Here is a 12,729-nt window from a genome sequence, read left to right as displayed (position 1 = left end):
TAGACTGAAGACTCAGTGAAGAGTCGCATGCATCGGCTACTCCTGCTCACTGGCCCGTCTCTTTTAGCCTGCTCGCCAGATCTTGCCCATGACAGCTACAGTGGCCAGTGGCACCCCTGCTTCTATAGTCTAGACTCTGGACGCGCTTGCACTGATGTGACCTTGCATGGAGCACAACTACCGCGGGTCAGCTGCAGCTATCTGGACCAAGATGCAAGCTACAGCTAGCGGCGGACATCAAAGAAACCACCCGGGCATGATCAATGCAGGACCCCCATCTATTTCAGCATCTCGATATGATATGCTGCTCCCTTGACATTTGGTCTGCTAGCCTACATGAGCACAATCAGCGGAATCTAATCTGCAAGAGCAAGGCGTACATATACACATCAGCATGTCGCGTCTGAGCTAAACGCTTTTCCTTTGCTCGGCAATGCTTTCTTTCGCAAGAGAATTCGAGACAGCTTCAGGAGTCGCATCTCTTGCAGGTCTAGACTCTGAAAGCAGCTGTTCAAACGGGGAGCCTGGCTCGTCTCTGAACGAGCTGTATTCGCAAAGATTGCTAGCTGAAATCCAGGAGATACCACCTCAGTCGCCGAGCGTGGAGCCACGTTGCAGCACGAGTATCAACATCATCTTGGTTCTGCATAACCAAGCTTGAGCGATCGGGTCTGCGTGAAGTACCAAGGCGACCATCCAACGCAGCATATAATCCGGTCTGTGAGCTGTCAAAGACTCACACGTCACAGTCATTGTATGCCCTATCAGTAATGGATAGCTGAAACCAGATTATCCTTCGATTTCTACCCCATGGATTCGTACAAGGAAGCAAGTAAGCACATTGCTCATTTCCTCCGTTACAACGACATGTGGGCTTATCAACGAGACGCAACATGGATTCGCCTCATGAAGCGGGTGGCTCCTGAAAGCTCTGAACGCGCATAGAAGGAGCACTCTATCCTCTGCTTCATGAAGTGCAAGAGGCCTCCAAGATATCAGCCAGCTCTCAAGCGATATAGATCCATTGGCAAACCTTTCGTAAGTCGACTCCTGCACAGAAAAAGACCATAGGCTGATCATCGTGGAGCTATGGAAGAGTCCATATCACTTTCAGCTTTCTGCTGGCCATGTCAAGCCTTCTGACGGGAGCTAGGGCTGGCCGAGACCCTGAACTTCCTCATAACTACACTCCGGTAGTCTTGTGTTCGTTCGCTCAATCGCAAGGATACGATTTGCGACCTGAATGTAAGGGCGCGTCCCATATGTGCCGCCTTCCAAGTATTATTTTTTTGTGCTCTGGAAGGCGCTCTTGCGGCACTTCTGTCGGCGAGGTTCAAGGCAAGTACTATGACTGTATATGCGGGTGTGGCCCCGGAAAAAGCCGGCCAAAATAGCGGTCCTTGGGCTCGGTTAGAGGACAGACAAACAGCACCATACACATGTGTAAATCTCGTCCTAGCCTGGCAAGATATTGTCTGAGCGTTATGTGTCGTGCTCGAATCAATAGCGGCGGTAGCGTCAAGGTTGGTTACGGCGCGGCGCCGCGGGCAAGGCCTAGGAAGACTCGCCATCTCGAGAACCTCTGACCGATTGCAGCATCCGAGAGCATCGCGAGCCTTCGCACACCAGACCTCCCGCTGCAACCATATACTGAAAATTCCTACTTCTCTTGAGAAGTTATGCTCATTGATGGCGTGTAGATGTCGCACGATTTGGTTTCGTCTAGGTGCCCCGAAAAGGCCATATCAACGGTAGCTAAGGCTATTTCCGGCGCAATTTCACATCCATGACTTCTGCCTGTCGCGACTTGGGAGACTTGCATGGATGCCCGATTGACTGCCGTGTGCAGAGATAAGGCTTCTTCAGGCACTTGGCTGGCAGCTGCGGCGAATCGAATGCTTGCCCGCGGTGCCAGATGTTCAGCTTTGCTACCACAGTCATTTGCAGCTGTCCATGGCTAAACTATCGCCATCACCGAAGTACAACTGCAGTAGCTACAGTGTGACTAGCTGACTACATTTTATTGTTGCAGTTGAGCCGATGGTGTTCCAAAATCTCTCTTCGCATGGAACAGGCACGTCGAAGCTCTGTTGAACATAGGCATACCAAGCGCCCCATGAGACAAGAGAGAATCTTCGAGACCATCGGCGCAACTATCATATTGATCATATTGAATGCAATGGCACAATAAGGCGACCAATTCGACCTCGCTCTCCTAAGATGGCCATCCCTGAAAGGGCACCAGCATTCGCTGAGAGCAAGGATCGAAAAGGGCAGGGTGTTAGATATAAATGAGCTTCGAGATTCTGCGGGATTCGAAGTTGGGTCCAGGAGGTGTCTCCTGATGAGCACTGACTCCTGGATGAGGCCTTGGATTCGGGGTTTAAAGAGCTGCAGCGGTGTCCTCTAGGGACTAGTCACTTTTGGCTCAACGGTAATGCGATGCGAACCCCGAATAGGTCTGACACAGGGCACCTCCGTTGCCACCGCCTGCTCAGCAAACAGTTTTTCAATGGTCAAATGGCAAAACTCGGTATCCAAGAGGTCTATGTATGAACCAGTGAGCTGAAGGGCTGCCACCTCCGCTGCAAGCGGGTGGAATCAGTCTCCGAAGTCTTCTGGGGCTTGCCACAGCGTTCTGGTCGCTGCTCTTGATACCTGGCATCAACGGGATTGCGTATAATTCGGTGTCACTTCGTCTGACTCATCCGGAATCAACGGAGATGGACGACCTCCTGGCTGTAAATACCAGGATGCCATTGGCGATCGACTTTGCGCTGGCGTCTAATATTGGCCTGATCGGCCTGAACCATCTGAAAACTTCAGGGGCAACCACATACAAACCGAAATCTACAGTACATTGCAGAATCTAGACTTGACAAAAGTGTTTACATGTTACACGTATGCAATGCAGTGTAGAAGGCTAGTAATGTAGACCATACGAAAAATATGAGAAGTATGGAACGTCGGCATGTTTTCATCACTTGAGCTTCTTACCATTGTACATATACATCCAGCCGGTTGTCATCATCGCAAATAGGAGTATGAAGAAGGTGACGAAACGATTTACTAGCTACAGACGAGCGACACTGCAGTATATACTTTGGTACTCTATTGAAATGCGGCGCATACTTTAGCATTCTACTTGAAATGCGGCGCGTTGAGTACAATACCCATGATGAGACCGGCGATGGTACCGGCAATGGGGATCGTCATGATCCAAGAGAAGACAAGCAAGCCTACACGCTGCCAGTTCACCGCTTTGTATGTTCCATTGCAGAGTCCAACTCCTACCGTCGCTCCAGTAATGCACATCGACGTAGAAACGGGCAAAGAGAACTGGGAGAAGACGAGCACAGTCACGGCAGCGCCCATCTCCATAGAAGATCCGCGAGACGGACTGTGATAGGTCAGCTTGTTGCCCATAACGATCATGATCTTGTAGCCGTAAGTGATGAGACCAAGGGAGATTGTTGCTGAGAGCACTGCGAGCTGCCAGACAGGTACAGGTGCTTTCGCCTTTGCGGCATCGCCAGATGTCCAAGCACCATAAATGACAGCCCAGGGACCGACAGAGTTGCCGATGTCGTTAGCGCCGTGAGCGAAGGAAGCAGTGCAGGCGGTGATGATTTGAATGAAGGAGTAGGTGTGCTCGACCTCGTTGGGGTACTTTTTGGCGTGAGCGTAAACTCGTTCCATACGCCTGCCTTCAGGCGTTCCGTGAACACCAGTCTGTGCGGAGTGAATATCGTAGTGAAGTCCATAGAGGGCACCGCAGACAATCATGGCAGGGATGCGCTTGACGAGGGTGATGAGGTTGTGCTTTTCGTAGATTTCACCATCACCGATTTTGTTGTCGCGGAGAGTACGCATGGCCCAGCCGAGAGGGCCACGCTTGAGGCAGAGACGAGCGTTGAGCTTGGCCTCACCAGCAGCGACAGCCTCGGCGTATGTGAGCTCGGGAACACCAGACTCGTTGGCGTGAGGCGAGTAGGAGACGGGGCGGACCTCAGAGTTGGGTTCACCTTTGCCGGCAGTTTCAATGTCGCCGTGCTCCTTGAGAGAGTCAGCAGATGAGAGGGACTTTTCATCTTCATCCTGAACGACGGCGTAGTTGGGGACATTTGCCTGCTCGGAAGGCTGAACGATGGGACGCTTGAAGAGGAGGGGTCCGAGGGCAGCGTGGTACCACTTGACACTGGCATCCTTCCTGACGACCTTGGCGTGAACATAAGGAACAAAGAAGATGGCAGAGAGAACAGCAAGAGCTGCACCAGTGCCGACGGTCACTCCAGCAATGTACGTCGGGGGCTTCTTGTTGAGGCCGAGCTTTGGTGATCCCTTGTAGACAATAGAAAGTGTGCAGATGGTACCAGCAACAAGGAAGAAGAATGGAGCAGTCCAGACGGCCCATGGAACGGGGTTCTTGCGCATGTGAACAGTGACCTTGATGAGCATGAAGATGCAAGCACCGAAACCAGCGGCAATCGCTGGGGCCATACCGAGACCAGCAAAGATGGCACCGAGACCCTTGCCCTTGTTCCATCCCCATTGGACCTGGTTGACACCGACAGTAGCGACACCGACACCAGCAATGGCAGAAATGAGAGAGTAAGTGGAGGAAACGTGGGCCGAGTGACGTGTGCACCACATCACCCAGATGGACGCACCAGCCAAGGCACATGTGAAGGCAAGCATCTGAACACCGGCATCGCCACGGAAAGCAGCGTTGGGAATAATACCGTTCTTGATGGTATCAGCGGTACGGGCACCTACTAGAATGGCACCGAGCATCTCGAAAATAGTTCCGAGCACCATGGCCTGACGGTATGAGATGGAACGGGACGACACACTAGTAGCCCAGGCGTTGGCCACATCATCTGTCTTGTCAGCATGGAAAAGTCAAGTTGGCAAAACATACTGGCACCGTTGTTGAAGGCATCGAGGAGAGCAAAGAATGTTCCGATCGCAAACACGTAATTGTACTGCGTGAGTTTCGGCATCTTGTCGAGGAAAGTTGAACAGGTGGTTGCTACAAAGTGCCGTTGCGGCCATCCTCGCAGCTTTATACATATCAGCTGCTCGGCTCTACATACTCGTCCTGTAAATGCTCTACAGCCTTGGTTGAGGCTGTGTAACTGATCCCTATGCGTGTACACTTGCAGCGGTCCGTCCGCGCTCTTCCGCAGAGATCTAGTCGAGGGTGTGGTGTTCGAGTCAGACGCGCTGGCCAATGACGAGGCAGGATTCAGCATCGTGCACACCAAAAAGTTCAATCGCCTTCAGATCTTTGACAGCTCGCTCGCACAAAGCGTCAGAGCCTGGGCCGCTGCCTGGCCTCGCGCTCGGTCCCGCCTCAGCAAGTTTACACAAGTCTGCAGCGAGTCATATTCGACCGTTGCACCACGAGCACGCACACCTTCGAATCATGACATGTCACCGGGCTACTGAGTTACTTGTAACTTGTGACTCTCCAGCTAGTCCACTCGGGTACACAATGCTATACATGCTCCGGCTACCAAATGAATGAGCTTTGCTGTATTCGAAGCAGAAGATCCTTCGACTGTCGAGTCGCCTTGTCGACGCTGTCGTCTAGCTACTGCTGTAGTTGGACATGTGTAGTTTATGATCAGCGGGCTATTCTTCCCCGCGGTGTGCATGTGACTCGCAGAATCTAGATCTGGACAATAGGAGGTAGGGCCATAATCGCGAGCCTTGCTTGATTCTGTTACTGTTTCTTATCGACTCCTCTAAGCGAGTCGAGCTTGCCGAAGGCTGCAACTGGAGCCTGTGGGCCTTGCCACTCGGTCGATCCAAGATCAGCTGTCAAAATTTGAAGTCGACCCTCGTCCTATCGTCCTGGCTCGTGCCATTCAGTGGCATTCACACTTGTTGCTGTGCTGGCAGCGCCAGTTCGCTTCCACCCGAGGATCTCATCGCTCGAACCACAACTTGTACGCTAGTCTAACTAATCATAGCTGCAGACAGAACGGATGATCCTATTCTGGACCCACCGACACCGAGTCAGCTGCTTGAGTTTAGGCCAGTCAGTGTATGGCATGTCAGACTGTGCTGAATCAGATCAGCTTTTGAGGCCTTCAGGCTCCTTTGTCCTTGATTAGACCATCATGTACAATCGGTGTCCACGATGGCAAAGCAATTAAAGTCATTAGACTAGATCAAGCTCGAGAAAAGCAGGGCATCTCTCACGGACAAGCCAGATGGTCCTCAGACTCTTCACAGCAAATGCGGTGTACACTACTAGCACAGGGTATTCTGTAATACTGGACGTGAGAAGAGGCTTATGATCATTCTTGATTTTCGTCTAGGCAGTTGTGCTTGCTACCTCAATGCCACAAGCCGAAGGCAGCAAGTAATGAACCGCAACTGAGAACGAGCATCGCATTGTCGGCACATGTAGGCCCGTGAAGGAGAATCGAGAGAATAAAGTCAGGGGCAACTTTCTCACGGTTTCCACGACGTTTCAAATTGACAGCGTGTCCTTGTTCATCTGCTACACCAACGACATCTGCAGCTTCTATACTCTCACTCTCTACATCTCATACTATTGCTCAAGTACAAAGATGCATCTGCTTCTTCTGGCTCAGCTCGGTAGCGTAGCTGCGCTATATGGAAAGAACTCGCCCGTGATGCAGCTCGACCCAAAGACATTTGACGCTGCTGTCAAACAGACATCCAAGATCAGCTTTGTAGAGTTCTTTGCTCCTTGGGTAAGCTTAAGTAGTGTCAGATTATGATGCTGACTCTAGTGCGGACACTGCAAGAATCTGGCTCCCACATATGAGAAGGTGGCAGCAAGTCTCAAGGGAATGGTCAACTTTGCCGCTGTGGATTGCGACAATGACTCCAACAAACCGTTGTGCGGCGAGTACCAGGTTCAGGGATTCCCAACCATCAAAATCATGATTCCAGAGGTTGACAAGAATGGCAAGCACAGTGTCCGGGTTGAAGACTACAAAGGGGGCCGCACTGTTGCAGCCATCGCCGACTTTGCCGTACGCTTGATGCCCTCCAGGGTCAGGAAGCTCAAGTCCGGCGAGATCAGCGACTTTTTGTCAAAGGAAAATGCCACGACCAAAGTGTTTCTGTTTTCCAAGAAGGGCGCCACTTCGTCCATCTACAAGTCTCTCTCGACGTCCTTTGACGATGCCATCTTTGCTCAGGTTCGCAACGAAGTCACGGACGCCGTTGAGCTCTTTGGAGTCGACACCTTCCCAAAGCTTCTTGTTGTTCCTGGTGGTCAGACAGAGCCTGTTGTATATGACGGAGAGATGAAGCTGGACCCCATGCGAAAGTTCATCGCCGAGTATGCCACACTCCTGCCAGAAGCCACTGAAAACGAGTCAAGCAGCAAGTCCGCCAAGGAGGCCGAGGAGGCAGCCAAAAAGAAGGCTGCAGCTGCCGAAGCGTTCCTCCAGTTTGACAAGGTGGAGACTGCCGAAGATTTGGCATCTAAATGCCTATCTGCCGGGCAGAAAAAGTCGTGTGTCCTTGCCCCTGCACCCTTGCTAACAGATCTCAACTTCAAGGTCAAGCAAAAGGAGTTCAAGTTTGTGGAATACGCAGGAGAGGCAGCGATGGTGCTCCAGATGCTGTCCATTCCTACTGATGAGGTGGTATTCATCAACGGCAAGAAGGGATGGTACATTGTCGCTGAAGGGTCGCCAAGGACAAAGGTCGACTTGCAAGATTGGATCGATCGCGTTAAAGCTGGCGATCTGGCTTCAAAGAAGCAAGAGTTTGTCATGAAGAAGGACGAGCTCTAGTCATTGTTTACGTTATTTAGAATGCGAATAGCCTAGACGCCGCATTACCTGCCATGCGTCTGACAAAGCCCGAGCTTGCTTGAGAGGCAATAGAGTTGGCCCACTTCTTTTTTGCATCCTTGTCGCATCGTGTGTAGGCCATGGCATTCGCACCGCTCAAGATCATGGCAATCACAACCAGTGTCAGCCAAACAAATTCAAACTTGATGATGGCGATAAAGGCAAGGCCGAACCAGATGACGGGCGTGCCATAGAGCACACCCCAAAAGACACGCTGGTCTGTAGCATTGACTTCGACCGACTCATTCGCAGATTCAAAGAGCCAGATGGATGCGCCCGTCTCGTCAGTTTCATTCCACCAACGCAATCCAACCAGCAGACGCCCCGCGACATTCTTGACTGTCCAAAAGTCGAATGCCAGCAGCAGGATGATGAGAATGAAGATGAGAATAAAGTTGCTGGTAAAGATGAGGCCTAGGATGTAGGTGAGGATGGCGCCTGTGCGAAAGGCGAGAAAAAAGACGAGTGCGATTGGATGTGAAGATAATTGGAAGATATGGCGCGATGCCTGAGCATCATTGCTGGAAGCCGATGTCGCTGGAGCTGGCAGAGACATGCTGACAATCAAGGCCTCTCACTTGATTGAGTGATTGCCGGTCGTTGTGGTCGCGTTGTAGTTCGTCATGCGCAGAGTTGGCCATGTCACAAATACGCCCGAGACAAAGACACCAAGCAGCTGCCTCGAGCAACATTTGGCTGATGCAAACTCTACATGTCTGATTACGCCGACAAGCTAAGCAATGGGCGCCTGCGAGCCGAAAGGCCGAGCAAGTCTATGCGAACAAACTCCTTCAACGAACGCTATATCTTGCCGCTGACAGACTATCCGATCCACACAACTTATGAAGATGCGGATGAAGAGCTGGCCATGCAGGCTAGAATAGAGTCTGTTCGAGACTTTGTCAAACGCAATCAAGGCTTGCTGCTCATTGCTCTGTCGCAATTCTTCTTTTCCTCGATGAATGTGTGGGCCAAGCTACTGACAGACGTCAAGCCGCCTGCAGTTCCAGTCTCGACATTTCAACTCATCTTTGTACGCATGAGCCTGACTTATGTTTGCGCAGTCATCTACATGGTGACGCAAAAAGTGGACGACTGGTTCCTCGGGCCAAAGGAGGTCCGAGGCTTGTTGGTCCTTCGAAGTTGTGTCGGCTTTCTTGGCTTGTTTTCCATCTATTTTTCGCTCAGATACTTGCCCTTGTCTGATGCGACTGTACTGACCTTTCTTGTTCCTTGTTGTACACTCGTCATGGGCTTCTTCTTTCTAGGCGAGGGCTTTTCTAAGAAGGAAGCGGTAGCTGGCCTGATTGCCCTCGGCGGCGTTGTGTTTATTGCCCGGCCAGTAGACCTCTTTGGCGGTTCATCACATGATGTCGAAGGAGAAACAACCAATGCTCAACGGCTAACGGCTGTTGGTGTCTCACTCCTCGGGGTCCTTGGCGCATCGGCTGCCTATGTCACAATCAGGCGCATTGGCAAGCGCGCACATGCGCTCATTTCAGTGTCCATGTTCTCGCTTTGTTCATGTCTTATTAGTCTGATTGGACTGATTGTGACGAGACAAGCGGTTGTCGTACCAAAAGGCAAAGGAATGCTCTACCTCTTGTTGATGGGCTTGGCTGGCTTTGTAGCGCAGTTCCTACTGACGATGGGGCTGCAGCGAGAAAAGGCAGGACGTGGATCCAGCGCATTATACCTGCAGCTGTTGTTTGCTGTGGTTTGGGAAAAGGTCATCTTTGACACAACGCCGGACATTTGGAGCGGCATTGGCATATTGCTGATTTTGGCGAGTACGCTCTATGTCGCCCTGTCTACCCAGGCCAAAGTGGTTGTTCCTGAATCGTCACCTGAGGAGCAGGTGCTGAGAAGAGATTCAAGCAGCAGTAGCCAGGGTACGATTGTTAGCAGCGAGGGTGAGTTGGCTGAGGGACGGAGAAGGGAAGAAGCCATCTGAATAACTCTCTGCGCCACATCTGCGCCTCGACTCAAAAAAAGTCGAGAGAAAGCAGCACAGCAGCACACATTCAAGCTTCAAGTAGAAGCCGACGAAGGCCTGGAGGAGGCCCTGAGCTACAAATTAAAGGATGGTCAAGTCATATACAAGGTACGAGCTAGAGCACGTCTTTGGTGTTGTCGTATCCACTCAATCCAATGCCATCTTCCTGGCCGACCCGAAAGCAGGCGCATCAAGCGGGCGCGCGGTTGTCGCCGCCCTTGAACGAGTCATTGTCTGGGATGTCAAGAAGGGAGAGAAGCTCATGTCTTGGATAGACCCGGACTGCAAGGCTGAAGTAACACAGATGGCACAATCACCGGCAGATCAAGATATATTTGCCGTTGGCTACAGCGACGGCTCTATTCGTCTGTGGACCATGGCATCTGGGCAGCTCATCGTCACCCTCAATGGACATCGTTCGGCCATCACTTCACTGGCATTTGACTTGGATGGCATGCGGCTTGCATCAGGCTCGCGCGATACAAACATTGTCCTGTGGGACGTCATTGCAGAAGTCGGCATCACTCGGCTCAAGGGCCATCGCGATCAAATTACAGCGCTACTCTTCTTGGAAGTCGATGGAGCAAGTCATTTGCTGTCTACAAGCAAGGATGCCTTCCTCAAACTTTGGGATCTGACGACATCGCACGCTGTTGAGACACATACCGCACATCGTGGCGAAACGTGGGCGCTGGCGCAAAGCCCAGATGGGTCGACATTGGCAACAGCTGGCCAGGATGGAGAACTCAAGTTATGGTCCATCAATGCCAAAGCGCAGCCGGCCAACAATGAAAAGGTATTTGCTTGCCTGGGCTCATTGCCACGGCAGTCCAAGGCGCGACCAGTGACTTTGGCATATCACGCAAGTGGATCCTATCTTGCAATTCAAGGTGCAGACAAGGCTGTTGAAATATTTCGAATCCGACCAGCAGATGAGTTGGAGAAGCTTCTCAAACGCCGGCGGAAAAGACTGGCAGCCAAGGACAAGGCCGAGCAGGAGACGGCTGAGATCAAGTTTGACGACAAGCATGTTTCCTATGTGACGCTTCGCTCCAGTCACAAGATTCGTTCTATTTGCTGGTCACCTTCGCCTAATTTGACTCTGCTCTGTGCGCTTCACAACAATTCGCTCGAAGTTTATACCATACCACCAGCAGAGTCTCTCAGCAGCAAGCACGAGGTACCTGAATACATCAAAGCACATGCGCTCGAGCTGCCAGGCCATCAAGCAGAAGTGCGGACCTTGACGCTCTCCTCTGCCAACGACATTCTCGCCACCGGCTCAGATGGCTTGCTCAAGCTGTGGAACATCAACAGTGGTGCATGTATCCGCACTATTGAATGCGGCTACTGCCTTGCACTCACATTCATCTTGCAAGATCGGTATATTGTTGCCGCCACCAAGGAAGGCAAGTTGCAACTCTTTGATATTGCAAGCTCTACGCTGGTTGAGACGCTCGATGCGCATGAAGGTGCCGTCTGGTCGCTTCAAGTACATCCTGATGGTCGAACGCTTGTTACAGGCTCTGCAGACAAGACTGTCAAATTCTGGCGATTCGAGACGACCCAAGTCGATGTGGTAGGCACAACGAGACAAACACAGCGACTGACGCTCAAGCACGCCAAGACGCTCAAATTGACGGATGATGTCTTGTCAGTACGTTTTTCACCGGATGCTAAATTACTCGCCGTCGCCTTGCTGGATGCTACTGTCAAGGTCTTTTTCGCAGACACGCTCAAATTCTTTCTCTCACTTTATGGCCACAAGCTCCCGGTGCTCAACATGGACGTTTCTTCAGACAGCAAGATGCTTGTGACGTGCTCAGCAGACAAGAACGTCAAGCTTTGGGGTCTTGATTTCGGAGACTGCCACAAGAGTATCTTTGCACACAACGATGCCATTCTGCAAGTGGCATTTGAGCAAGAAGGCCACAATTTCTTCACGTCCGGTCGTGACAAGAAGATCAATTACTGGGATGGCGACCGCTTTGAGAATATCCTACGATTGGATGGCCACCATGGCGAGGTTGCAGCGATGGCAGTCAGTGGCGACAGCGAGTTTGTCGTCTCCTCTGGTCACGATTGCAGCATTCGTGTTTGGCGGCAGTCTGACGATCCCGTCTTTTTGGAGGAGGAGCGAGAGAAGGAGATGGAGGAGATTTACGAAGATCAACTTGCTGACTCGCTGCAACGCACCGAGATGAATGAGATGACTGACGAGGGCGAAGAAGCTGGACGTGCAGGACAAGCCACGACAGAGACATTGACGGCAGGTGAAAAGATTATCGAGGCACTCGAGATTTGCGAAGCGGACCGGCTCATGATGCTAGAGTATGAACGGCAAAAAGTGCATCGACCTGCAATGACGGTGCCCCAGCGGAGTCCTGTGCTACACGTCCTGAATGTGTCTGCAGAACGGCATCTTCTCAATATCTGTCAGGCAGTCAAGCCCAGCCATTTAGAGGATGCTTTGCTGATATTGCCATTTGACAAAGTCTCGACATTTCTCATCTTCCTCGACAGCTGGGCGCGCCATGCATGGAACATGCCGTTGACGACCAAGATTCTGATGGTATTGATTCGGATGCACCATGCACAGATTGTGGCGAATCAACTGATGCGGCCAATGCTGGACGCAGTCCGCACCCACCTGCGACAGGCTTTGCAACGGCAAAAGGATTTGATGGGCTTCAACCTCGCTGCTTTGGGCTTCTTACAACGCGATCATGCAGCCAATACGCAGACTGACTTTGAGGAACCGGTAGAGCAGCCCGTCAAGCGTGCATTTGCGACGATTTCTTAGAGAGCTAGAGTTGGATATAGCTTCATTTGACCGTGATGTGCAGCACGACACTGTCCTTCAACATAAGATTTGAGCAGCCAGAA

General features: G+C 51.6%; 6 protein-coding genes across 6 annotated transcripts; 3 read left to right on the top strand and 3 right to left on the bottom strand.

Annotated features, from left to right (window-relative positions):
• Positions 1 to 742: 742 nt before the first annotated feature.
• On the bottom strand, positions 743 to 1,585 carry BCR37DRAFT_379773 (uncharacterized protein). The gene is made up of 2 exons (XM_040869338.1): positions 1,086 to 1,585; positions 743 to 1,038 (listed from the first exon to the last, which is right to left on the bottom strand). Exon 1 carries the CDS (start codon positions 1,569 to 1,571, stop codon positions 1,131 to 1,133), a length of 441 nt encoding a protein of 146 aa, XP_040725012.1. The 5' UTR covers positions 1,572 to 1,585; the 3' UTR covers positions 743 to 1,038; positions 1,086 to 1,130.
• A 1,462-nt stretch (positions 1,586 to 3,047) lies between these two features.
• Positions 3,048 to 5,198, bottom strand: BCR37DRAFT_379771 (phosphate transporter). Its single transcript, XM_040869337.1, has 2 exons — positions 4,922 to 5,198; positions 3,048 to 4,880 (listed from the first exon to the last, which is right to left on the bottom strand). Exons 1-2 carry the CDS (start codon positions 5,001 to 5,003, stop codon positions 3,142 to 3,144), a joined length of 1,821 nt encoding a protein of 606 aa, XP_040725011.1. The 5' UTR covers positions 5,004 to 5,198; the 3' UTR covers positions 3,048 to 3,141.
• Positions 5,199 to 6,584: 1,386 nt separating this feature from the next.
• Positions 6,585 to 7,787, top strand: BCR37DRAFT_392932 (uncharacterized protein; the record flags this gene model as incomplete). Its single annotated transcript, XM_040871226.1, has 2 exons — positions 6,585 to 6,731; positions 6,786 to 7,787. The coding sequence occupies 2 exons, from the start codon at positions 6,585 to 6,587 to the stop codon at positions 7,785 to 7,787; spliced, it is 1,149 nt and encodes a 382-aa protein (XP_040725010.1).
• Positions 7,741 to 8,483, bottom strand: BCR37DRAFT_22575 (uncharacterized protein). The gene has a single exon (XM_040866478.1). It carries the CDS (start codon positions 8,401 to 8,403, stop codon positions 7,804 to 7,806), a length of 600 nt encoding a protein of 199 aa, XP_040725009.1. The 5' UTR covers positions 8,404 to 8,483; the 3' UTR covers positions 7,741 to 7,803.
• Positions 8,484 to 8,715: 232 nt separating this feature from the next.
• BCR37DRAFT_347640 (integral membrane protein DUF6) lies at positions 8,716 to 9,801 on the top strand (the record flags this gene model as incomplete). Its single annotated transcript, XM_040867782.1, has 1 exon — positions 8,716 to 9,801. The coding sequence occupies one exon, from the start codon at positions 8,716 to 8,718 to the stop codon at positions 9,799 to 9,801; it is 1,086 nt and encodes a 361-aa protein (XP_040725008.1).
• Positions 9,802 to 9,931: 130 nt separating this feature from the next.
• Positions 9,932 to 12,646, top strand: BCR37DRAFT_402716 (WD domain-containing protein; the record flags this gene model as incomplete). The annotated part of the gene is made up of 1 exon (XM_040871931.1): positions 9,932 to 12,646. The coding sequence occupies one exon, from the start codon at positions 9,932 to 9,934 to the stop codon at positions 12,644 to 12,646; it is 2,715 nt and encodes a 904-aa protein (XP_040725007.1).
• Positions 12,647 to 12,729: the final 83 nt, after the last annotated feature.

The sequence above is a fragment of the Protomyces lactucae-debilis genome (assembly GCF_002105105.1).
Source record: "Protomyces lactucae-debilis strain 12-1054 chromosome Unknown BCR37scaffold_10, whole genome shotgun sequence".
Lineage (NCBI taxonomy): Eukaryota > Fungi > Ascomycota > Taphrinomycetes > Taphrinales > Protomycetaceae > Protomyces > Protomyces lactucae-debilis.
This window is presented reverse-complemented; position numbering and strand designations above follow the sequence as displayed.

What these genes read in the sequence shown, in the direction of transcription:
- BCR37DRAFT_379773 (XM_040869338.1), bottom strand. Translation starts at nt 1,571, where the DNA reads ATGGCGAGTCTTCCTAGGCCTTGCCCGCGGCGCCGCGCCGTAACCAAC.
- BCR37DRAFT_22575 (XM_040866478.1), bottom strand. Translation starts at nt 8,403, where the DNA reads ATGTCTCTGCCAGCTCCAGCGACATCGGCTTCCAGCAATGATGCTCAG.
- BCR37DRAFT_379771 (XM_040869337.1), bottom strand. Translation starts at nt 5,003, where the DNA reads ATGCCGAAACTCACGCAGTACAATTACGTGTTTGCGATCGGAACATTC. An exon ending in TGCCTTCAACAACGGTGCCA is followed by an intron (nt 4,881 to 4,921) that starts GTATGTTTTGCC and finishes CTGACAAGACAG; the next exon opens with ATGATGTGGCCAACGCCTGG.